This window comes from Brassica oleracea, chromosome C3 (assembly GCF_000695525.1).
Source record: "Brassica oleracea var. oleracea cultivar TO1000 chromosome C3, BOL, whole genome shotgun sequence".
NCBI classification, from domain to species: domain Eukaryota; kingdom Viridiplantae; phylum Streptophyta; class Magnoliopsida; order Brassicales; family Brassicaceae; genus Brassica; species Brassica oleracea.
This window is the reverse complement of record NC_027750.1, coordinates 1,500,947-1,523,486: the sequence shown is the minus strand read 5'-3', so window position 1 is coordinate 1,523,486 and position 22,540 is coordinate 1,500,947. Positions and strand designations below refer to the sequence as shown.

Here is a 22,540-nt window from a genome sequence, read left to right as displayed (position 1 = left end):
CACACAAAAATAGCTTCTTGGTTAGAGGACATTGGAAGAAAGAAGCAAGTGAAATCCATGCATCTCGTTTGGATGCGGGGATATGCCGATCACGTTTGAGAATTAGCTGTATAATTGGGCCGTACATATAAGGCCGAGTCGGGTCAAAGCCCATCTAAAGTATTCAACATGACCCGAATCTCATCTCATCTTCCCCAATTTGGTTCATTGACGGGGACTTCACGACAGTAATCAATCCAGTCTCCTCCGTCACCACCACCATCGCTGCGACTTAGCCTCTCCGGCTTCTAATCGCGGTTCACGACCGCCGTATCAGCTTCATCAGCATCGGAATCTCAGTTTCCTCTCTTCGATTCTTACTAAAATTAGATTCATCACTCACACCAAAAATGATGGGCTCAGAGAACGACGAAGACTCCCATCTCTCTCCGCCGCCGATTATCGTAACTCCGGCAGATTCCGATCCACTCTCCGCCTTGCCTCCTCCAAACGGCGGCACCTCTTACATCGAGCCTCCGTCTTACGCCGACGTTATCTTCAGCCCTTTCGATGACAACAACAACGCCTCAGATGATTCCTCAGACACACTCTCTAGATCTCCGTCTTCCTCCAGCTCCTCCGATTACATCAAGATCACTGTCTCCAGCCCCCAGAAGGAGCAGGAAACAGCAAGCTCCATGCTTTCCGGAGGAAGCACTTACGTCACGTACCTGATTACAACAAGAACGAATCTCCCTGAGTATAAAGGTTCCGACTTTACCGTGAGGAGACGGTTTAGAGACGTTGTTGCATTGGGGGATAGGTTAGCTGAGTCTTATAAGGGATTTTGTATTCCGCCGAGGCCGGATAAGAGCGTGGTGGAGAGCCAAGTGATGCAAAGGCAAGAGTTTGTTGAGCAGAGGAGAGTTGCTTTGGAGAAGTACTTGCGCAGGCTTGCTTCACATCCTGTGATTAGGAGTAGTGATGAGCTGAAAGTGTTTCTTCAAGTGGAAGGGAAGTTAAACCACTTGAAGGTGGGAACAGATGTGGCGTCTAGGGTGTTGGATGGTGGTGTCTCTGTGGTTGAGGTGGCTCAGCCGGCTAGAAGCGGTAGAGATTTGTTTAGGTTGTTTAAGGAGCTTAGACAGTCGGTTTCTAATGACTGGGGTGGAGCTAAACCAGCTGTTGTGGAGGAAGATAAAGAGTTTTTGGAGAGGAAGGAGAGGATGCATGATCTTGAGAAAGAGATCATTAATGCCTCACAGCAGGTACTTGTTAACTTCATTTATGCTATTATGTATTGCTAAGCTCAGTAGTTTTTATATTTCTGTAGGCTGAAACACTTGTCAAGGCACAGCAAGACATGGGGGAGACGATGGGGGAGTTGGGATTAGCGTTCATTAAGTTGACGAAGTTCGAGAACGAAGAAGCTGTCTTCAATTCTCAACGAGCTCGTGCCAATGATATGAAGAACTTAGCCACCGCGGCTGTGAAAGCTAGCAGGTTTTACAGAGAACTGAACTCTCAGACGGTCAAGCATTTGGTAATGTTGTAGATATGAAGAGTTTATTCAGGCCTCGTTTGCAAAAGGCTTTGGTTTTAATTGAGGAAGTGTTGTTTGATGTCAGGATACACTCCACGATTACCTTGGCGTAATGATGGCGGTCCAGGGCGCATTTGCAGATAGATCTAGTGCTTTACTGACAGTGCAGACGCTTCTGTCCGAGGTTTCTTCACTTGAAGGAAGAGCAGAGAAGCTAGAAGCTGCGTCGTCGAAGGTATTTGGCGGGGACAAGTCAAGGATTAAGAAGATAGAAGAGTTAAAAGAAACCATCAAAGCCACTGAAGACGCCAAGAATGTAGCCATCAGGGACTATGAGCGGATCAAGGTGGTGGTTTCAGTCAATCCCCATATACATAACAAAGGTTATATGCCGATTTGAAGTCTTATGTGAATATGTATTATCATGACAGGAAAATAACCGGAGTGAAGTTGAAAGGCTGGACAGAGAAAGGCGTGCAGACTTCTTGAGTATGATGAAGGGCTTTGTTGTTAACCAGGTACATTGTTATTAGATGAGTGAGGTCTTAATGTTTAGAGGAAGTTCTTACATGAAATGGATGCTCTCTTAGCGTTATCTTATCTCTTGCAGGTTGGATATGCAGAGAAGATGGCCAATGTGTGGGCAAAGGTTGCAGAGGAGACTAGTCAATACAATAGAGAGAGCTCTTAACAAGAGAGCAGCCTGTAATTTTCTTATTCTTATTCTTTACTCATGGTTTTGTGCTTTACTCAGTTTCACTTTGGTGTAAAACAAACAACAAAAACAAAAATAGTTAAATACTCCATAAACAAGTTTAGAAGAATTTATTACATCCAAGTCCACATATTGTTGAGGAATAATTAACAAAAACTGTAATAAAAACGAAAGGAGTGAATAAATTCAATGGTATACAAATATATGAATAATTTTATTAAATTTTTGGCAAATGTTGAAAAATAGTATGTTTAGTGAGCTTAGGCTCGAACGCGTGACATGGCGGATGTGGCAATAGCAGCAGCTGCTGCGTTTGTAGCATTTTGGTTAAAGAAGTTAAAAAGACCAGATCCAATGGTTTCTTGCTCCTCAAGAAACAAATCTTCAGGCGCACGAAACGCGCCGTGCACGGCCACAGCCATCATCCCAAGAGCCAGCGTGGACATCAAGAGCGAACCGACGCTCGTCATGAACATCACCACCACAGTGCAAAGACAGAGCATCCCCAGCGTCTCCAGGTCGGAGAACGTGCGTCCTCCGATGACCAGCGGCTGATCCGAGGGGCGGAACACGTAGAGGAAAAGCCAAGAAGCGGCGAGGGACGCGAGGAGGAAGAGTGCGAAAGGATGCGAGAGGAGAGAGGCCGCAAGCAAGAAGGCCACTAAGGTTATGTAGTTTGATTTGAAGTAGGAGAAGTTCTTTCTTACGCGTGATGCTGCCTCGGAGAGAGATGGTGGCCGTGAAAACGCTGACCGGTCGATAAGTTCTGCCCAGGGACGAGCGTCGGATGTAGCGTGGCGGGCGGAGGATAGAACGCGGGAAAAGAGGACGCGTAGAGAGCTCAGCAACGGTGGATCATTACCACCTGTTGGGAGGTGATCAGGAGAAGTTGAAGTTGGGAGAAGAGGAGAAGCCATTGAGAGACAGATCTAGTTTTCAGACACAGTCAAGAGTGACGAATATACATAAAGGGATCTAAAAAAGTGATAGGCTTTCACGTTCGCTGGCCTTTACTTCATAGTGTCGGCTACTAGCATGTGCTTTTAACTTCTTTCTTTCTTTTTATTTATTGAACAATGATTAGTCTGTATGCCTTTATGTGTTTATTACATCATTACACATCTTTCACATTCTACGTCTCTGTTTCTTACTAGTAAACCTTAAAACTTTACAATAAAAATTAGCAATTTGGTTGTGTGCATCTGAAGTAACTCCTAGGGTTTTCACTTTCTTTTGACAAGCTTTAGATTGTATCCATCTTTAGAAGCTTTTTTACCGGTAGAATCAGATTTGGGTGCATCAAGTTGTGGTAAATGGCCTAAAGGCTGGAGCTCGCTGTCTGAAAATGAGATAGTTGGAACCACAATGTCTGAAGTTATAAACCAGAAGCTAATTGCAAAATTGATGGTAATGAAGGAAAAATCAAACTGCTCCGCACAATCTGGATGAGACTACAGATTCGTTGACTATGCAATCTCGTTATGGTTTTAATATCAAGTCAACAGATTTAAAGAGTAAAATTACTAAAATTTCAATACAAAACACACTACTGGAAACTTAAACTGTCTTGTAATAGAGTTTTGCAAGCAACATGAAAGGGGAAAAAAACCTCAAAACACAGACAAGTAGCGAGTAGTAAAACGAAACATCCTTTGGTAATAATTTTTTTTTAAGCAGCTTGTTGAGCAGAGAGCCTCTTCCTAGCTTCCTCAATGATGGTAAGCTTAATACCTTTCCCCTTCGGAAGAGACACCCACGGCTTCGTCCCTTTCCCCAAGGTAAACACATTGCCCAACCTCGTGGCAAACTCATGTCCGGTTGAATCTTGAATGTGGATCGTCTCAAAGCTTCCCTTATGCTTCTCACGGTTCTTAATCACACCCACACGCCCTCTGTTTCTCCCTCCAGTCACCATCACAACGTTGCCGACGTCGAACTTGATGAAGTCCACGACCTTGTTCTCCTCGAGGTCGAGCTTGATGGTGTCGTTCGGTTTGATGAGTGGGTCGGGGTAACGGATGGTGCGACCGTCGTATGTGTTGAGGAAAGGGATTCCCTTTTGCCCTAGCTGGATCGTCCTAACCTTGCAAAGCTTGAACTGCAAGGTACAATTAAGTCACATTATTCTTCTAATTCCTATTGGTTTTTTTCTAAAATGTAGCACTAAAAATATAAACTGAATTTGATTCAACCAATCATCAAAAAAATTTATAAAAGATCATTAGTCACTTAACAAAATGTATTTTAAAACATAAAAATCTCTTTAAAATCTCTATTTATTTTGAAATAGAGAATTTTTTTTAATTTTTTTTATTTGGTTAAATACTCTTCTAGGTCCCATGTTTTTTTTTTTAAAAAAAAGTAATTTTTGAAATACTAGTGATTTAAATTATAAGAATTTGGTAAGTACAAAAACTATATATTTATTACCAACATTTTTTAAGGTTTTGAATGTGTATAAATACATAAATTTACATTATTTAAAAACAAACCAATGCACACATTATTCTTTAGATCTCAAACAAAACTCATATAGTAAATGTTGCATACCTTAGCTTCCTCATCCCTGATGGAGTGGAGACGGAAACGTCCCTTGGTGTCATAGAGAAGACGGAAGTTCTCATTCGTCTTGGGGATGGAGACAACATCTATTAAGATCAAAATGAAACTTAGTCTAATGATCATTTTATAAACATGAAGTGACGAGAGAGTTTTAAGAGACAGTACCCATGAAGCCGGCAGGGTAAGTCTTGTCAGTCCTGACTTTACCATCGACTTGGATATGCCTTTGCATCAAGATGGAGATGACTTCACGGTATGTCAAAGCGTACTTCAACTTGTTCCTGATGATCAGGACGAGAGGAAGGCATTCTCTAGACTTGTGGGGTCCAGAAGAGGGCTTGGGAGCCTGCAAGAAACAGTTTTTAAGACAACATGTTACAATGCGTATGTAATGAATGGTATTGAAACACAAGTTTTGAGATTTAAGGAAAAACGTACGAAGGCACCACCAAGTTTGTCAAGATCCCAATGCTTGGGGGCATTGAGCCTCTTCAGATGCTTCTTCAATCCTCTTGCCTACATTCAAAACATAAAAGGTCAAAACAAACACAAGCCAAAGAGACAGAACTATCACATTGGATAATGCCTCGTCGAAATGACATTCAACATAAGCCTCAACTTGTCAAACGTTACAGAACATGTGTTATAAGGCATGAAGCGACCAAACTAGAGAAGCCATTAAGACACAACCTAAACTACCAAAGTAGAATATCCATTTCTACCTAGAAATGAGCAACCATCGAACGCACAAGAGATACAAAAAACGTTGGGACAGCATTAACACAAACTGTAAGCAAAGGAAGAAGACGGACGAACCATTTTTTTTGTTGCGAGCAGGACGACTTCTGATTCTTTTGCGGCGGCACTTCCTCTACGTTTATATATCAAAAGGAAATAAACTAAAACCCTAGAGTTGTTCATGTTATGTAAATATTGGGCTTTTTGGTTAGTACAGGCCCAATAAAGGAGCAAACACACACATATCTATGAAAGCAATTCTAGCTTACTAGAATGACGTGTGGGCTCAGGTCGGATCTTAATAACATGAGTTGTTGCTGAGCTGGCGTTCAATCACTGGTCACACATGTGACAAGCAGCATTTGACCAATACTGGGACCACACATGTGACTAGTCCAATCTTTGTATAAACCCATTTGTTGTATTAAAATACTTTAACAGGAAATTTATTTAACATTTTCTATGTATTTGTAATATCAATTGCATGAGAGGAATGTATTCATTATTTTACTACTCAGCCCATCAATTACAAAAGTAGTGGAAATCTCAAGTAACTTTTGCACTACTGGAGGATATTGGAGCTTATACTACTATATATACCCTCTCATGCCAAAGCAATTAATATCACTTCTAACCCAAAACATATAACGCAATGACCACTCTAGCTATATTCCTTCAGCTTCTTCTTTTCATCATTCCATTAGCACTTGGGTTAAACCACCCAACATGTGACCTAACCAACACTCAAGACCAAGGCTCTACTCTAAAAATCTTCCACATAGACAGCCCTTGCTCGCCCTTCAAATCATCATCCTCACTCTCATGGGAAGCACGTGTACTAAAGACACTGGCTCAAGACCAGGCCCGTCTACAGTACTTGACCAGCCTCGTCGCCGGGAGATCTGTGATTCCCGTCGCCTCAGGGCGTCAAATGCTGCAGAGCGCAACGTACATTGTCAAGGCTAAGATCGGAACTCCGGCTCAGACTCTACTCCTGGCCATGGACACGAGTAGTGACGTGGCTTGGTTACCTTGCTCTGGCTGCGTTGGCTGTCCTTCAACCACCGCCTTTTCTCCAGCCAAATCCACCACTTATAAGAACGTCAGTTGCAGCGCTCCCCAGTGTAAGCAGGTATAATAATTTCGTACTTACACACCTGACACCAACAGTTATAATAAATATGCTCCATGGAATGTTTTTGACTACAACTTTATTCTTCACACTTGCGTAGCTTCATTGATAATCATCATCGACTTTAACATTTTTGGCTCATGTATGCATATACTATAATGTAGTCGCATTTTAATATTAGCAACCTGAATTTGTTTTCGTTTTTAAGATCTGATCATGAGAATATTCCCCAATTAAAAAATTGTATTCAAACTAATGTTTTCAAGGGAGTATATCACTTTATCAGATCTAGATTGTATTTGATGAATTATACGTATATATAATATTATTTTTGTGAAAAAGTTTTTCACAGAGTGGGGTCCCATGTGGTTAATAATTGATTATTCCACCCCCACTTCCAAATAATCATTCACGGGACTACAGAACACACTGCACAACTCAGTCCGACACACTTCACTAACTCACGTGAACATTTGTCTTGCAGGTACCCAACCCCACGTGCGGATCAAGCGCGTGCTCTTTCAACCTCACCTATGGAAGCTCTTCCATCGCCGCTAACCTCTCTCAGGACACGATCCGCCTCGCCGCCGATCCGATCGAAGCCTTCACCTTTGGATGCGTCAACAAGGTCGCCGGTGGAGGAACAATCCCTCCGCCACAAGGATTGTTGGGCCTAGGACGAGGCCCATTATCACTCATGACGCAAGCTCAGTCACTTTACCAATCCACCTTCTCGTACTGTTTACCGAGTTTCAGGTCCCTCGCCTTCTCTGGTTCGCTGAGACTCGGTCCCACTTCTCAGCCCCTGCGATTGAAGTACACGCCCCTCCTGAGAAACCCGAGAAGGTCCTCATTGTATTACGTCAACCTCCTTGCGATACGTGTTGGTAATAAAGTCGTCGATTTACCTCAGGAAGCTATTGCTTTTAATCCCACCACCGGCGCTGGAACAATCTTTGACTCCGGTACGAAATTTTTTTTTTTGTAAACCTGTTTAATATCGGTTAGATTTTAATGTTCTACTTTCTGTTTGATTTAATTACAATTTCGGTTTAGTTTTTGTACCGGTTTATCGACTCTATGTAGTTCACCTAAAATCAATGTTATTAACCGACTATGTGATATTATGATGTGCAGGGACTGTGTACACGCGGTTGGCTAAGTCGGTTTACGAGGCGGTGAGGGACGAGTTCAGGAGGCGCGTGAAGCCACGTAACGCTGTGGTGACGTCACTCGGAGGTTTTGATACGTGCTACTCGGGGCAAGTCACGGTACCGGCGATAACATTTATGTTCAAGGGAGTGAACATGACGATGCCCGCGGATAACCTGATGTTACACAGCACCGCCGGAAGCACGTCGTGCCTAGCCATTGCCGTGGCGCCGGAAAACGTAAACTCAGTGGTGAACGTGATCGCAAGCATGCAGCAGCAGAACCACCGTGTCTTGATCGATGTTCCCAATGGACGGATCGGGTTGGCACGTGAAGTATGCTCTTAAAAAGTTGAATGAGACAGTATAATTATTTAAGAGCAGAGACTTGTTTGTTTGTTTTTGTGTTTTTCAGTTTTGTCCTTCACGTTCTGTTTGCTTGCACTACTATTCATTTCTGTTATTAGAGGGCGGTGGCGTATAGCATTTGTCATATCAAGTCGTTTCTTATGTGGTTTTAACTCTGGAGATTCGGGTCAAAACTAATAGAATAAAATATTATACCTAAGGACTATATGTGTTGGTGGTGGTCATTACTAATGCACTATAATAATTTTAAAATCATAACATTAGACCATTCAAACTATAGTACATGCAATTAAGCTTAACATTATGTAACATACAACACATAAACTTGGTTAGAAATTGCTAGCTGCATTTTTTTCAAAACGCTAATCAGTTTAAGCATGCATGCATGTCAGTTACGTTCATTACAACGGCGACGTTTAGCATATATGGCTGTAAACTTACACGCGTAGCCTGATTGAAAAGCCCACCACACAAGACAACACATCATCGTCTCTTCAGTCTTTTCCTCCTCACATATTGGTCTGAAAAATAATAATTAAAAAGCGAACTAATCGCGGACCGCCACGTGTTGGTAGAACCCGCAAACAAAACAGCACAAAAACTCAACCAAGATCGGTTCTTATTTCATTACTTTTGTGATCGGTTTTTATGGTTTTTGTGAGACCCCCAGATTAAGAAACCCCTAATAACCCGGGATAAAAATGGTTTTATATTACTCTAAAAACTCTAACCTAAGAAACATGCGATAAACATGCTCTTATATATACGTAAAAGTCTTGCGTCTTCTTCATTTTACCACCAAACACTACACAACTTTCAATTTAAGAAGACCCACATCTTTGTAAAATACAAGAAGTCTCAAAGAAATAAAAAGAGTGCAGCTGAATGTTTCTGGATACATATCTCTTTGATTATACTTGATAAACACGAAGGAGAAAAATCAGGTTGTGCATAAAGACAAAACGTAGAAGGATATCTGGATATGGTTTAGAGTAATTAATAATCAAAGAGATATCAGATATGTATCATTCCCCATTAAAGTAGGTCTAAAGTCACTCACTTGTCTATAGCTGTCAACTTATACAATAGATAAAGCATAAGATATAAAGAAAGCAACGTAGTTACGTAGGCTCCACTTTCTTAGTGCATCAACGCATCCAATACCAATGTCGATAAATAAACTGTTCAATGTCGACACAATTGTCTTTCGAGAATACAGATAAAATGACACATCACTCTTATTATAAAGTGTAAAAATGGAGTGGGCCAAACTTATATCCAACGTGCGTAAAAAAATCTGAGATAGCTCTCTTCTCTTCACAACACATCTCTTCATGCATTCACGTTATTATTATATAAACAGCAAACTTACATACGAAAATATATCAAACAGAACACAAAAGAATCAAAAAACAAAAAAACAAACACGTTACAATGGCGACCTCAAGCATCAAGAGTGTTCCAATAATGGCGATCCCAAGTTTATCCATTTGCCACAAGCACGAGCTCCTCAAGGAAGAAGGCAAAAGCCGAGACCCGAAGCGCCAAGAAGAAGAAGAAGAAGGGCTAAGCTACGAGTTCTTAGAGATGTTGGACTCTCTTCCTAAGGAGAGAGGTTGGAGAACTCGTCATCTTTACCTGTTCCAAGGCTTTTGGTGCCAAGCCAAGGAGATTCATGCCATCATGTCCTTCCAGAAACATTTCAAGCCTCTTCCAAAAGATGTTATCCTTGCTACCATACCAAAATCCGGTACAACATGGTTAAAAGCTCTAACATTTACCCTCCTTAACCGACACCGGTTTGATCCGGTTTCTGACCACCCTCTCCTCACATCAAACCCTCATGACCTCGTACCTTTCTTGGAGTACAAGCTTTACGCCAACGGAGAAGTTCCTGATCTCTCCAGTCTAGCTAGTCCAAGAACATTCGCAACACACGTCCCTTTCGGTTCTCTCAAGGGCTCAATCGAGGAACCGGGAGTGAAGGTTGTGTACTTGTGTCGGAACCCGTTCGACACGTTCATCTCCTCGTGGCATTTCAGCAACAGCATAAAGTCGGAGTCGGTGAGTCCAGTCTCGTTGGAAGAAGGGTTTGATCTGTATTGCAGGGGAGTGATCGGGTTCGGACCGTTTTGGGAACACATGCTGGGGTACTGGAGAGAGAGCTTGAAGAGACCAGAGGAAGTCTTGTTCTTAAAGTACGAAGATCTGAAAGAAGATATTGAGACTAACTTGAAGAAGCTTGCAAGTTTCTTGGGGGTTTCTTTCACGGAAGAAGAGGAAGGAAAGGGTGTTGTAAAGGCGGTAGCGGATCTGTGTAGCTTCGAGAGTCTAAAGAAGTTGGAGGTGAACAAGTCGAACAAATCGATCAAGAACTTTGAGAATAGGTACTTGTTTAGGAAAGGAGAGGTTAGTGGCTGGAGAAACTATTTGTCGCCTGTACAAGTGGAGAGATTGTCAGCCTTGGTGGATGATAAGTTAGGTGGGTCTGGTCTCACTTTCAGGTACTGCTAAATAAAATAAGAGGCCAAGTGTTCATGTTTGTTTCAATATATATCAGTGTGATTTGCAATAATGTTTTCATTTGTTTGTATGTGTTATATAGTTCATGTGTGTGTGTATGTGACTGAATGTATTGATAAATATGTATGAATACATGTCTATGTAAAATACACCAAAAAATATTTGATATGCATAAAATTTCATCTCATCTTTGGTGGATGCATGTTCCTCATGTTGGATTCCATCTTGTTGACTGTGAGGTTGGCGACGGCTCTGTCTATGGAGTTTGTTTCCAGTTCAGTCTTCTGATTTCTATACCTACTGAAAAAAAACATGGATGATGACAAGTCCGTTTTTAAGAATATAAATGAAGAAAAGTTCTCGCTAACCTGGTTCTGTCCTCAAGGAACTCTGATTCAGACTTGTGATGTGAGTTCTTGGCAAGGCGGTAAAAGGTATCTCGGAAGCATTTGCGGGTATCATCAGTCAACTATGTAACAAAGTAAAAATTCAAGTTTGTTGTTACAAGACTTATAATGAGATGTCAGAAAATCCCAAGCCAAGATTGTAGGCAAAGATCAAGATCATCACACTCACTTTTTCTGTAGCCCTATGTAGAGGACAAAGATGTTGAATTTTCATTCTATTTTGGCAATTTTCCTAAATTCTATAATAAGATTTAAGTTTTAAAATTGGTTCTCAATTAGGAAAATATAAGAATGGGCCTTTAGATTTTATTAAATTGGTCGGTTTAATATATAAAGTGAATGAGAAGATATAGGAAGCCTATTAATGTATTAAAGTGCGGCGAGAGATAAAAAGACGAGAGAATAGAAGAAGTAGGGCAGAGTTCCCCAGAGAAATCGAGTTACTAATGACGACGCAATCAGCAAGTACGATCGAGAAAGTGGTCGTTCATCCACTCGTCTTGCGCAATATCGTTGACAATCACAACCGCATCGCTAAGGACTCGGGAAAGCGTGTTGTCGGTGTTCTTCTCGGCAGTATCTCCCGTGGCATCGTTGGTGTCACCAACAGCTACGCAGGTTCGCCTTTATCTCCCTATCGTCGTTGGTGTTTTATGCGTATTAGGGTTTTAGCGAGATGTATGTATGACAGCAATTTAGGTTCATAGACACACTCCTCATCAACTCTTGCTCAAAATTAAGGCGAACCTGCGTAGCTGTTGCTGTCATTCATATGACAGCAATTTAGGTTCATAGACAACCTCCTCGTATACTCGAGAGTAACCTCATCGAAAAAACTGCGCCTACTATCAGTTGGGTTCATAAACTGAAACATAGGCTCAAACTCAGGGTTCATAGACACACTCCTCATCAACTCTTGCTCAAAATGCATCCCACAACTAGCCGCAATCTGCGCTGTGAGGTAAACAATATCAAGCTCCTTGCGCGTGATCCCGAGAGGTTCTTGAAGAACAATTTTTGCAGGAGATTGGTTTGAATTCTTTTCCACCTGTTGCAAATCGTTCTTCCTTGACCTGGACATTTTTTTGCTCTGTTAACATTAATACAAAATCAGATTCTTCACTTAACTTGATTATTAGATTAAAGGTATATATATTAAGCAGAGGTTTTAAGATCAAATCGGAAAAATCATTAATATGTTCATTGGAGAAGACGGGAATACTCAGACAAGAAGAGAAAAATGAGATATAAGAAACACCGTGACCTCGAAGGAACAGCTGTGCTGGGGATAATTAAGCGCCGTGAACACGAAGAAAACGAATAGCTTCGAAACCCTAGGCTAAGTATTTATACGAACGAAACTCTTATATCAATTGGGCTTCTAGTCCAGTCCAGAATGACATCCACTAAGAAAATAAGTTAATATCAATAAAAAGGGAGATTACAATGGAGTTAAACCTAAAAAGTAAACATTAGTTAAATACCTGTAAAATACTCTAATTTTCGAGTCCGGATCGGGTTCAAGTATTTAGGATTTAAAAAGTACATGAAATATCCAAACTCCATCATATTTAGTCGTTTGTTATATATATCTAAAATTTTACAAAATAACTTAAATTAAACTATTAATAATTAAAATAAAGCTTTATACTGGGAACTCTCACACACTTTGCTGGAAATGAATATTAAAAAAGTGGAGTTCAATTAGGCAAGAGACCTAGAAACACTCTCATGATGATGAAGGCCCTGTTCGTTTGTACATCTGAAAGATGCATCCAGATGGTCCATCTATATGTCTTATCTAGATGTTCCATCTAAGTGTTGTTCGTTTCTTCATTTCGTCCATACATCCAGATGAATCATCTGAATGCAACTATGTTCGTTTGCTTTTCATTTTTTAACTTCCATCTGCATCCAAGTGGACTTGTTAATAAAATGACTAAAATATAATTTTTTACGTTTCGGCGGAAAAATAACATTTTTTACCGTTTTGGCGGAATATATTTTTGCGGTTTTTGAGGAAAAATATGTTTTTGGCGAAAAAGTGTATTTTCGTGGTTTAGGCGGAAAATACGTTTTTATGGGTTTGGCGGAAAAATACGTTTTTGCGGTTTGGACGAGAAAAGTGTATTTTTGCGGTTTTGGCGGGAAAATTGTTTTCGCCGAGAAAATTTTTTTTCACAATTTTGACGGGAAAGTTTTTTTTTCGTGATTTTGGCGGGAAAAACTTTTTCACGATTTTGGTGGGAAAATTGTGTTTTCCGGTTTTGGCGGGAAATTGTGTTTTTCTCGTTTTGGCGGGAAAATGTGTTTTTCTGGTTTTGGCGGGAAAATTCCATTTTCCGGTTTTTGCGGGAAAATTGTGTGTTTCCAGTTTTGGCGGGAAAATTGTGTTTTTCTGATTTTGGCGGGAAAATGCGTTTTTCACGATTTTAGTGAGAAAATTGTGTTTTCCGGTTTTGGCGGGAAATTGTGTTTTTCTAGTTTTGGCGGGAAAATGCGTTTTTCCGGTTTTGGCGGGAAAATTCCATTTTCCGGTTTTTACGGGAAAATTGTGTGTTTCCGGTTTTGGCGGGAAAATTGTGTTTTTCTGGTTTTGGCGGGAAAATGCGTTTTTCCGGCTTTTGCGGGAAAATTCTGTTTTCCGGCTTTGGCGGGAAAATTCTATTTTTTGGCGTTTTGGCGAGAAAATTCTGTTTTCCGGTTTTGGCGAGAAAATTCTGTTTTCCAGTTTTGGCGGGAAAATGCGTTTTTCCGGTTTTGGCGGGAAAATGTGTTTTCCGGTTTTGGCGGAAAAATTCCGTTTTCCGGTTTTGGCGGAAAAATTCCGTTTTCCGGTTTGGTGGGAAAATTGTGTTTTCCGGTTTTGGCGGAAAATTGTGTTTTTCTGGTTTTGGCGGGAAAATTGCATTTTTCCGGTTTTGGCGAGAAAATGCTTTTTGCGGTTTTGGCCGGAAAATGCTTTTTCGAGTTTTGGCGGGAATATGCATTTTTTGGGTTTTGGTGGAAAAATGCGTTTTTTGGGGTTTGGCGGAAAAATGCGTTTTTTTCGGTTTTGATGGGAAAATGCGTTTTTTCTGTTTTGGTCGAAAAGTGCGATTTTCCTGGTTTGACCGAAAAATGTGTTTTTTATGGAAATGTGCGTTTCACATTTTTTTTTGCTGAAAAACGCATCTTGCGGTTTTAGCGGGAATGTGTGTTTTTCAGTTTTTGCGAGAAAATGTATTTTTTTTATTATAGCGGAAAAATGTATATGCAAGAAAATAGAATTTACGGTTTGAAAATAATATTTTGATTTTAAAAAGTCATTTTTGTCATTAATCATTTTGGACTGAACTAGATGCATCTGCATCCAGATGCACCATCAAGACTCACCTTCATTTGAGTGATAATTTGAGATGAGTTTTTAAAAATTCAGCTGGGTGATCCATCTGGATGTAGCATTATAATGCACAAAACGAACATCGATTTACATCTTCACCCAGATGGATCACCTGGGTGAGCAAACGAACAGTGCCGAAGTCTTAAGATCGCTTTAGGGGAAGCACAAAATAGACTTTGACCGTCGACCAACAACCAGGCAGACACCAAAACTAAGATGATGGCTTTAGAGAGAAGATGTATTTTTGAAAATGAAAGGCGTTTAAGAAATATTATAAAATAACCTTTGATAACTGATTGGTTGCAAAGTTCTTACTAGGAATCTTCTTCTTTTTTACAAATTGTTTAAACTTTTTTTTTTGTAAACTATAAAGGATTAAACTCGGATCTATTAAAGACACAAACCTAACTTCCGGGTGGGAGGTGCAACCCATGGATAGATCCTTTCCCGGGTATTCAAATGGGCCGAAAAACAGTAGTCCATATCCGTGTAGGATGACCAAGAAAATGTGACTTAGTTTCGCATGAAAGGTAGATCGAACCTGAAATGTCGTGACATCTCAACTTGTATAAACTTTTTAAGGAGAAAAAAAATGGAAAAAGAAAAGTATACTTTGTAAAGGTTGATTTATAACATACAATAGAAAAGAAATTGATAAGAAAAAAAAAGAAGAAGAATTAATAAACTTGCATTACGTATAGGAGATATGCGGTGCTCACTCGGGTCGTTGCATGATGTTACTTTAGTGTTATGTATTTAACACTTTCTGTTTGATTTGTTTTTTTCTCAATATCGTACAATAATATATACATTTAACTGGATTTAGGAGTCTGCCGGCTTCACCAGGTTCAGAAGTCGATTACTTTTGGGAGTCTGGACAAGACCGTCTACGTAATGTTAAGTCTGTCTCGAAACAGTAGCAGAGCCACCATGCTTCTTCAAACGAGAATCAGTAGTGGGACGGAGCTGAAAAAGTGACGCAGTGTCCGATTAGACCAGGCAAGTATTATATTTATAGTGGGACGTAATGTCAACTCCAGAGATCATCAAACGCTGTGACGATGAGTTAACTACACTTGTTCTGGTGATTATGAGATCTTGGTAAGGATCCAGTGTCTTGAGTAAGGCTTTATCAGGCATTGAAGCGAGATCTTTGTTGGTTAGCCGTTAAGCAATAATGTGACGTCTCGTGACTTCATATAGCAACGGAGAGGCAGATGACAGTGAGACCAGACTCGGTGTAGCTAGAATGGTTATTCCGGTCAAGTTCTTGTGTTGATCTGCGATGATCCTGTTGAGAACAGAGTGTAATCCGATTGCAAATGGCACAAACCCGTTTGAACTTAGCAGCTGAACGATCCGAATGCAATCTATCTTAACCGGGACAGCTGCCTCTAATTCTTCTAGAATTGTTTTGTTTGAGTATGATCCTTGTGAGTTTGCATAGGTGAGAATGGTCCAAGAAGTCCGTGAACTAACCAATGAGTCTCCAAGGAACATGTCCGGATGTGAGATCAGGACATGATTCACCTCTGCGGTTCTTGATTATTTATCGAAGGTGGAGATTTGAAGGCTTCACGAGGAGAGTTCCTTCATAGGAAGCCTTAGAGGGAGCGTGTGATACTGAAGAAGCTGTTTCAGAAACAGAGGAGGAAGAGATGGCGTATTGAACAAGGAAGAGTCGTCAATGGCAAAGAGGGTTACAAAGAAGAAACGTGGAGGAGAGTGGGGATTTGGACAAGAAGAAATGCCTGCATGGAAGTATGCAAGTCAAGAAAGTGAACAGAGCAACGACCATTTACAAAGCAGAATCGGGGAATGAACCAACCTGGTGTGGCTTAAACACATGGCCAAGTGGACTAGTTAACTCGTGTGAAAGCCATAGCTTTTGGAGATGGTTTGCTGATAATGATACTGCTCCATCTTTAGTTAAAATCAAAATAACGAGAACCTAGAAACAAAATGATGATAGCACAATAACGAAGTCAAAATATCATACTTTCCAGTCACACTCACACATCGTGATGAAAGTATTGATGGGATACCTTCAGAGGCTCTTTCTTTGTCAATGAAATGACACAAGATGAGTGAAACGGAGAACCTGGAATCATAGAGGACGACCATATACCATATTATTGCTCCCAAGATCACTTTCCCAGAAAATGTCCAATCTTCAAATGAAGAAGACGACTCAGCTATATTATCTTGGATGTTAGACTTGTTGACTGCAACAAACAATCCAACTGAATCGTTGTTCAACGGCCAGTCCACGTCACACACTGCCATGTCATCAGCTTCCTACTGCTTCATACTCCAGCTCATAACTCAACCTTGGTACTTATCAATACTCCGACAAGCTTCTGAAGCGCCGCAGCTCTATCCGCATGAAGTTGTGAAGGGAAAAATTGCTGCAATCTCTCAGCTGACCCTGCGTCTCCATCTAGGCCATATAGAAAAGGATGACTGCAGGAAATCATCACCAGTGGCCAACTTCATAAGTTGTACTCTGCTTCTTCGTATAACAGACCATGTATAGTCTAACTTGTCCTCCTCGTGTGTATAATCTCTGAAAGTATTCTGCCCTTGTTGAAACTGCTCAAATACCCACTGTATCTCATTGTTTGCAACAACCTCTCTGTTATTGGCTAGCAATGAACCTCTGTCTCTGTCCAGCTTGAACTTGTGTGACTCATATTTGTACAACGACAATATGAATCATGTCTGAATCACTGAATGAGGCATTCCATGTGAACCCAAATCTCTATTCATGGTACTGGTCTTGTACTTGAACCACTAATTCTTACACATCTTGCGGTTCTTGAGATGCTGCACCACTAATTTCATACATTTCTGTAGAAAAACCCCAGTCTATCAGCAGATAATCAGATTTGCTCCACCTCCAAGTGAATGTTTTGCTCCCGTTCCGGAAATGGAGAAACGCACACAAAGACGTCACACCAACAACAGAGAGCAACCGCTCAATCTTAGGCTCTGAAATGTGCTGCTCTTCATCTTAAACCTCTCTTGAAATATCTGATCATTGTTAGTCAGAATCACCAATTCTGATCGTTTGCATCAGACTCGCCCACTCAAGTTGCTGCAGGAATACATAGTAACACTGTGTCCCATGTTCAAATGTTGAGGAACACTTGTCTGGCCTCATTTCACTTGTAAAAAACCAGTCCCACCAACTGTGTATGCTGTGAGGAACTTGCTGCAGTATCTTGTTTTTCCAGCAATGCCACACAGAAAAATGGACTCTCCTTGCCACATTGCACAAGTAAGAACAAAAGAAGATTCGTGAACAAGCTGTCCAATCTCGCTTGTACACATAACCTCTGTTTAAATTTGAACAACCAAGGCATAGAAATATTCTCTTCCACCTGATCTATGTCTACACTGTCTCCACACAGCCCGTACGCAACTATTGCAGTTGTGATACGCGAGACAACCTTCTCTCCACAACTGCGCAAACCCCTCATGCCAATGAAGTACGATTGCTTCCTAGTCACAGCCTCATCATGCTCTACATCAGAATTATGACTCTCAGCGTCAGTTTTCTCAGGAAACCAGAGCTTGTTTTGCGTTGCTGCCTTGGTATCAACAGTTTTCTCCATGACCTCTTCTTGAACTTTACTATCCAGCCTTGTTGGTACTTTTGCTTCTTCTTCTTGCATTGTACTCTTTTTCAAACTCTGTGTGTGTGTGTTTGCTTCTGCTTTACACTTATTTGTACCAAGTCCTCTGTCTTAGACCCTGTTAGAACATACAGTGCTTCATCTTGATGCTATTTTGTCCTGCAACTGAAGTTCCAGACTCTAATTATTTCATCACCAAGAATTTAAACATCCAAGAAACTCCTCTTCTTCCTGTGATTTAGCTTTTGCCTTCTCATACGCATTCTATCGAACATCTTGCATGCAATGTTCTTGTCATAAACATATTCACACTCATCAGTTTCTACATCATCAATAGTAGTGTCTCTTAATTGACTATTTGACTTGATGATTTTGTTGAAGAACTCTGTTTCCTGTAACAACAAAACAAAAAAAAAAACAACTTTTTTATGTTTTTAGTGAAATTGTTATTTATATTTCTCAAGCTTTCTGGATTTTCTTTGTTTGTATTATTCTATTACAACATGGAGTCAGCAGAAAGCCACACAAATCTAGTTCGTTTCAGTGTATTTTAACACAGTGTTTGTCCCACATAAATGCATTTTTATATAAAGTTCCATACTTTACATGAAAAGAAATTCAAGATTTTCATAACTGCAATCATCAGTCCAAAGTAATAACATGATCAATGGACTCTTTTCAGGTCGCAGCATCGATGCTGAAGCAAACAGATTTTATACCAAATTACCCAAACCTTCCTTCTACGCTCATCTGCTTGCTTCACAGTGTCACACTACATGTAAGTCTCTTCTGTCCCCAACTCTTGAATCAAAATCAGAGAGAAGAAGAACTAATCATAACTTGTGAAAATATGAATCAGGCTGATACCGAGACAGATGAAGTCTATGCACAAATGACTCTTCAACCTGTGAATAAGGTCTGAATCTTTACTCTCCATCATTTTAGCTTTATGGTATCAAGAACTTCAAAGCTGATTTCTTTGCCTTGATCATCTAAAAATGTGTATCAGTACGACAGAGAAGCATTGCTAGCATCTGATATGGGTCTGATTCTGAAGCTAAACAGACAACCTACTGAGTTTTTCTGTAAGACACTTACAGCGAGTGACACAAGCACTCACGGTGGGTTCTCTGTACCACGCCGTGCAGCTGAGAAAATTTTCCCTCCTCTTGTACGTCTCTGACCAAAAAAGCTACTCTTAAAAATTGTTTTCGTCTCTTATGCTTCTACTGAAGTTCTAAGGATATTCTTGAAACAGGATTTCTCCATGCAACTAGCTTAAAGTCTCTCAATGTGTAGCGTGTTGTTGCAGAGTTTGGTTTTCTTGTGATTGTGAAAGAGTTTAATTAAACAATTTTAAAAAAATTTAAATAAAATAATGTTTAATTTTTTTTTTTAATAACCCTTGAATAAGAGACTTGCGATGAACTACACAAATTTTCCCGTCTCTTATCTAAGTTTCTTAAACTCACTTATTCAACTTAAAAGAATTAAAAAATGATCAAGAGCCACTTGATGCTCTTTTTTTTTTTGAACAAAAGAGCCACTTGATGCTCTTATGATGATATATATATAGGCTAACGCAAGTTTTACGCAATTCAATGGTAGTGTACTGTTTTAGTTATTACTTTTGCTGACTAGGCCACATGTTAAACAAGTTCCGGTGGTATCTTTAAAATATCCCACTTTTAAATTTAAAATAAAGTATTTTGATTGCTTACCGACGGTGCGTGTGAACTCATGGATCAATCTCCGGTCTGGTTCAGTTGACTGGATTGCTAAACCGGAAGAGACATTTGAGTCCATAAAGGGACCGAGCCTTCAAAAGTAAAGCTCAAAACAGGATTATGCTCTGGAGTCAGCAATTTGAAAACGAGCCCTGAAATGTTTAGAGGTCCAACCTTTGAGTTAGCTTATAAGTGAAAAACAGAGGATAACTCGATAAGTCTTCGTCTGGCTTCTTCTCCGTTCTTAAAAACAGAGCATTTTATGAACATTTAATGGGTCCGGTTCTGATCACTCGATTTTTGTAACAGTGAAGAAACAGCTCTGCTGCGGTAAGTGCCGTGACCTTAAAGAAAACTGAAAACTTCGAAACCCTAAACCATAAAAAAAAAACCTAGGCTAGTATTTATATATGGAAACACTTTATCATTTGGGCTTCTATTTTCCGGTCCATAAATATCATATTTAGCCATACTTTGTTAAAAAGAAATGTACGTTTTATACAAAAAAAAGGATTTGGAAGAGATAAAGTAAAAAAAAAAAAAAAAACCTAAAATGCTCTAACATTTCTGTACCAATCAAAACTTTATTCACTTTATTCACATAACAAAAAGTTTAGCTCTATCGTTTTTATGAACAGTTAATGGGATAGATTCAATGTCACTCTATTTGTTTAACTCTTAAAAAAAACAATCACCAATAATGGTTTCGATCTGTTCATGTGGTGTCCTACTCAACGTTGCTAGACGATCAATCATATACATTCTAAAAACGTGCTAAATTTTATCAAATGAAATATGATTCATTTTTATTCATCATTCCGAATAGAACATACAGATGTCCTTATACATGATTTATTTTGATGGTAAGTTTAGATAAAGATCGGTAGCTTGAATCTTCACGTTGCAACTCGGAAGAGGTGCATCACATAGGCACTTGTTGTGTAAATATGCATAAACATCAAATCTCTGAAGGTCACCTCCCTGGGGGATGCGTCCACACAGTCTGTTATAGCTAACGTTGAAAGTCTGAAGATCAAGTTGGGTCCATTGATCCGGGATACTCCCTGTGAGGCTGTTGTGATTCAAGTCCAAGAAATTAACTGTCTTAGCGACCTTAACCTTGGAGATATCGAACTGGAACATGTTTCTAGATAAGTCAATGTGCCATGTCGTCTTTTTGGCTCCAAACAACATGGACGCATCACCTTCAAGCTTGTTCCGGGAAAGATCAATGGTGTTAAAGTCGATGTTGCCTAGTGATTTTGGTATAGAACCGGACAGCTGGTTGTGCGATAGGTAAATCCCATATACTGCTCTTTTAATTGATCCAAATGACTCTGGTATGGGACCTAATAGTATATTATGAAATATGAGATTTTTAGAATTACAGCTTGTTAATAAAAGACTAATTAGACATTTGGATCACTAACACAACTTATATATGTGGCATTCAGTTATTAGTTCTCTTTTTTACAGAAAAATAAAAAACAAACAAATTATTATAATATTAATTTTTTTTTTCTTTTAGCATCTCTTAACGGTTCTACCCGTTGAACATGCTCTAATTGAGACAAAGAGAGTGAGTGATTTACCTGTAATCTTGTTCCTGCTTAGTTCAAGAAAATCTAGTTTAGGTAACAAAGAGAGAGAACCGGGTATGGAGCCAGAGAGTTTATTGAAAGAAAGGTTTATGTACTCTAGGTTCTTGAGCTGGCTCAGAAATTCAGGAACCGGGCCGGTCAGGCTGTTCCAGCTGAGCCAGAGAGATTTGAGATACTTGAGCTTGGCGATGGTGGGTGGGATTTCACCGGTGAGGTTAGGGAGTTTGCGGAGTGTGAGGTATTGTAGATACGGTAAGTCACCGACTTCAGGAGGGATCTGAGCGGAGACGTCGTCGTCTGAAATGTCTAGAGAGGTGACGCGGTTCGCGTTGCCGCACTCAACAGAGACCCAGGTGCAGCAGTCGTCCTTGGGGTCCCAGGAGATGATGGTGTAAGGGTTGTTCATGGCTTTCTTGATCTTGAGGAGGGTGTTTTTGTCATCTTTGTGACAGAGGTCTTTGGATAAAGATGTGGTGAAGAGGAGAGCGAACAAGAGCAAGAGCAGTGTCGTTGTCTTACCCATAGTGTGTTGTTGTGTTTGTGTTTCAGCTTAAATTGAAACTTGTGATGATATATATAGGCTAACGTAGTAATTATAACGAGAGTAACGCAGTGAGTGGGAAACATGGTAGGGTATGGTTTTAGTCGTTTTCGTAATTACTTTTGCTGAATAACCACGTGATAAACAAGTTCCTGTGGGTCCTTTTTAAAATAAAGTATTTTGATTGCTTACCGACGGTGCGTGTGAAAGTGAAACTCAGGGTTCGATTTCCGGTCTGGTTCAATTGATTGGATTCCTAAACCGGAAGAGACATTTGACCGGGCCTTCAAAATAAAAAGCCTAAAATGGGAATAATGCACGGGAGTTCGGAATTTGAAAACGAGGCCCAAAGGGTAGGGATGTTAATATGGGCTCAACCTAACAGGGTTAGCCCTAACCCTGCAAATCCATTTGTAACCCTAACCCTCATTTTTTAAACATGGTTTAAATAGGGTTGGTCTTAATAGGACCAGGGTTTAAATTCTAACCCTTTTATTTTGATTCACACAACTATTATACAATATTTAATAAT

At 40.1% G+C, this 22,540-nt stretch overlaps 7 protein-coding genes and 1 pseudogene across 7 annotated transcripts; 4 read left to right on the top strand and 4 right to left on the bottom strand.

Annotated features, from left to right (window-relative positions):
- The first annotated feature begins 193 nt into the window (after positions 1-193).
- LOC106336036 (sorting nexin 2B-like) lies at positions 194-2,353 on the top strand. Its single transcript, XM_013774748.1, has 5 exons — positions 194-1,247; positions 1,313-1,522; positions 1,608-1,868; positions 1,954-2,040; positions 2,133-2,353. Exons 1-5 carry the CDS (start codon positions 390-392, stop codon positions 2,211-2,213), a joined length of 1,497 nt encoding a protein of 498 aa, XP_013630202.1. The 5' UTR covers positions 194-389; the 3' UTR covers positions 2,214-2,353.
- LOC106336037 (PRA1 family protein B6) lies at positions 2,322-3,257 on the bottom strand. The gene has a single exon (XM_013774749.1). The coding sequence runs from the start codon at positions 3,152-3,154 to the stop codon at positions 2,498-2,500; it is 657 nt and encodes a 218-aa protein (XP_013630203.1). The 5' UTR covers positions 3,155-3,257; the 3' UTR covers positions 2,322-2,497.
- A 462-nt stretch (positions 3,258-3,719) lies between these two features.
- On the bottom strand, positions 3,720-5,709 carry LOC106328761 (40S ribosomal protein S4-1-like). The gene is made up of 5 exons (XM_013767269.1): positions 5,616-5,709; positions 5,238-5,315; positions 4,965-5,145; positions 4,788-4,885; positions 3,720-4,335 (listed from the first exon to the last, which is right to left on the bottom strand). Exons 1-5 carry the CDS (start codon positions 5,616-5,618, stop codon positions 3,907-3,909), a joined length of 789 nt encoding a protein of 262 aa, XP_013622723.1. The 5' UTR covers positions 5,619-5,709; the 3' UTR covers positions 3,720-3,906.
- A 342-nt stretch (positions 5,710-6,051) lies between these two features.
- LOC106328540 (protein ASPARTIC PROTEASE IN GUARD CELL 2-like) lies at positions 6,052-8,344 on the top strand. The gene is made up of 3 exons (XM_013767001.1): positions 6,052-6,669; positions 7,154-7,634; positions 7,807-8,344. Exons 1-3 carry the CDS (start codon positions 6,190-6,192, stop codon positions 8,166-8,168), a joined length of 1,323 nt encoding a protein of 440 aa, XP_013622455.1. The 5' UTR covers positions 6,052-6,189; the 3' UTR covers positions 8,169-8,344.
- Positions 8,345-9,560: 1,216 nt separating this feature from the next.
- LOC106332931 (cytosolic sulfotransferase 15-like) lies at positions 9,561-10,882 on the top strand. Its single transcript, XM_013771418.1, has one exon. The coding sequence runs from the start codon at positions 9,624-9,626 to the stop codon at positions 10,701-10,703; it is 1,080 nt and encodes a 359-aa protein (XP_013626872.1). The 5' UTR covers positions 9,561-9,623; the 3' UTR covers positions 10,704-10,882.
- A 4,609-nt stretch (positions 10,883-15,491) lies between these two features.
- On the bottom strand, positions 15,492-16,787 carry LOC106329623 (annotated as a pseudogene).
- Positions 16,788-18,670: 1,883 nt separating this feature from the next.
- Positions 18,671-19,421, top strand: LOC106329622 (auxin response factor 19-like). Its single transcript, XM_013768309.1, has 4 exons — positions 18,671-18,917; positions 18,999-19,055; positions 19,149-19,310; positions 19,398-19,421. The coding sequence occupies exons 1-4, from the start codon at positions 18,807-18,809 to the stop codon at positions 19,419-19,421; spliced, it is 354 nt and encodes a 117-aa protein (XP_013623763.1). The 5' UTR covers positions 18,671-18,806.
- A 1,224-nt stretch (positions 19,422-20,645) lies between these two features.
- On the bottom strand, positions 20,646-22,017 carry LOC106328960 (polygalacturonase inhibitor 2-like). The gene is made up of 2 exons (XM_013767517.1): positions 21,459-22,017; positions 20,646-21,215 (listed from the first exon to the last, which is right to left on the bottom strand). The coding sequence occupies exons 1-2, from the start codon at positions 21,988-21,990 to the stop codon at positions 20,719-20,721; spliced, it is 1,029 nt and encodes a 342-aa protein (XP_013622971.1). The 5' UTR covers positions 21,991-22,017; the 3' UTR covers positions 20,646-20,718.
- Positions 22,018-22,540: the final 523 nt, after the last annotated feature.

What these genes read in the sequence shown, in the direction of transcription:
- LOC106328761 (XM_013767269.1), bottom strand. An exon ending in TTACCCTGCCGGCTTCATGG is followed by an intron (nt 4,886 to 4,964) that starts GTACTGTCTCTT and finishes TGATCTTAATAG; the next exon opens with ATGTTGTCTCCATCCCCAAG. An exon ending in TCAGGGATGAGGAAGCTAAG is followed by an intron (nt 4,336 to 4,787) that starts GTATGCAACATT and finishes TGTACCTTGCAG; the next exon opens with TTCAAGCTTTGCAAGGTTAG.
- LOC106329622 (XM_013768309.1), top strand. Translation starts at nt 18,807, where the DNA reads ATGGACTCTTTTCAGGTCGCAGCATCGATGCTGAAGCAAACAGATTTT. An exon ending in TTCACAGTGTCACACTACAT is followed by an intron (nt 18,918 to 18,998) that starts GTAAGTCTCTTC and finishes AATATGAATCAG; the next exon opens with GCTGATACCGAGACAGATGA. An exon ending in CTCTTCAACCTGTGAATAAG is followed by an intron (nt 19,056 to 19,148) that starts GTCTGAATCTTT and finishes AATGTGTATCAG; the next exon opens with TACGACAGAGAAGCATTGCT.
- LOC106336036 (XM_013774748.1), top strand. Translation starts at nt 390, where the DNA reads ATGATGGGCTCAGAGAACGACGAAGACTCCCATCTCTCTCCGCCGCCG. An exon ending in TCATTAATGCCTCACAGCAG is followed by an intron (nt 1,248 to 1,312) that starts GTACTTGTTAAC and finishes ATATTTCTGTAG; the next exon opens with GCTGAAACACTTGTCAAGGC. An exon ending in GGGACTATGAGCGGATCAAG is followed by an intron (nt 1,869 to 1,953) that starts GTGGTGGTTTCA and finishes TTATCATGACAG; the next exon opens with GAAAATAACCGGAGTGAAGT.
- LOC106328960 (XM_013767517.1), bottom strand. Translation starts at nt 21,990, where the DNA reads ATGGGTAAGACAACGACACTGCTCTTGCTCTTGTTCGCTCTCCTCTTC. An exon ending in AAGCAGGAACAAGATTACAG is followed by an intron (nt 21,216 to 21,458) that starts GTAAATCACTCA and finishes ATATACTATTAG; the next exon opens with GTCCCATACCAGAGTCATTT.
- LOC106336037 (XM_013774749.1), bottom strand. Translation starts at nt 3,154, where the DNA reads ATGGCTTCTCCTCTTCTCCCAACTTCAACTTCTCCTGATCACCTCCCA.
- LOC106328540 (XM_013767001.1), top strand. Translation starts at nt 6,190, where the DNA reads ATGACCACTCTAGCTATATTCCTTCAGCTTCTTCTTTTCATCATTCCA. An exon ending in GCGCTCCCCAGTGTAAGCAG is followed by an intron (nt 6,670 to 7,153) that starts GTATAATAATTT and finishes TTTGTCTTGCAG; the next exon opens with GTACCCAACCCCACGTGCGG. An exon ending in TGGAACAATCTTTGACTCCG is followed by an intron (nt 7,635 to 7,806) that starts GTACGAAATTTT and finishes TATGATGTGCAG; the next exon opens with GGACTGTGTACACGCGGTTG.
- LOC106332931 (XM_013771418.1), top strand. Translation starts at nt 9,624, where the DNA reads ATGGCGACCTCAAGCATCAAGAGTGTTCCAATAATGGCGATCCCAAGT.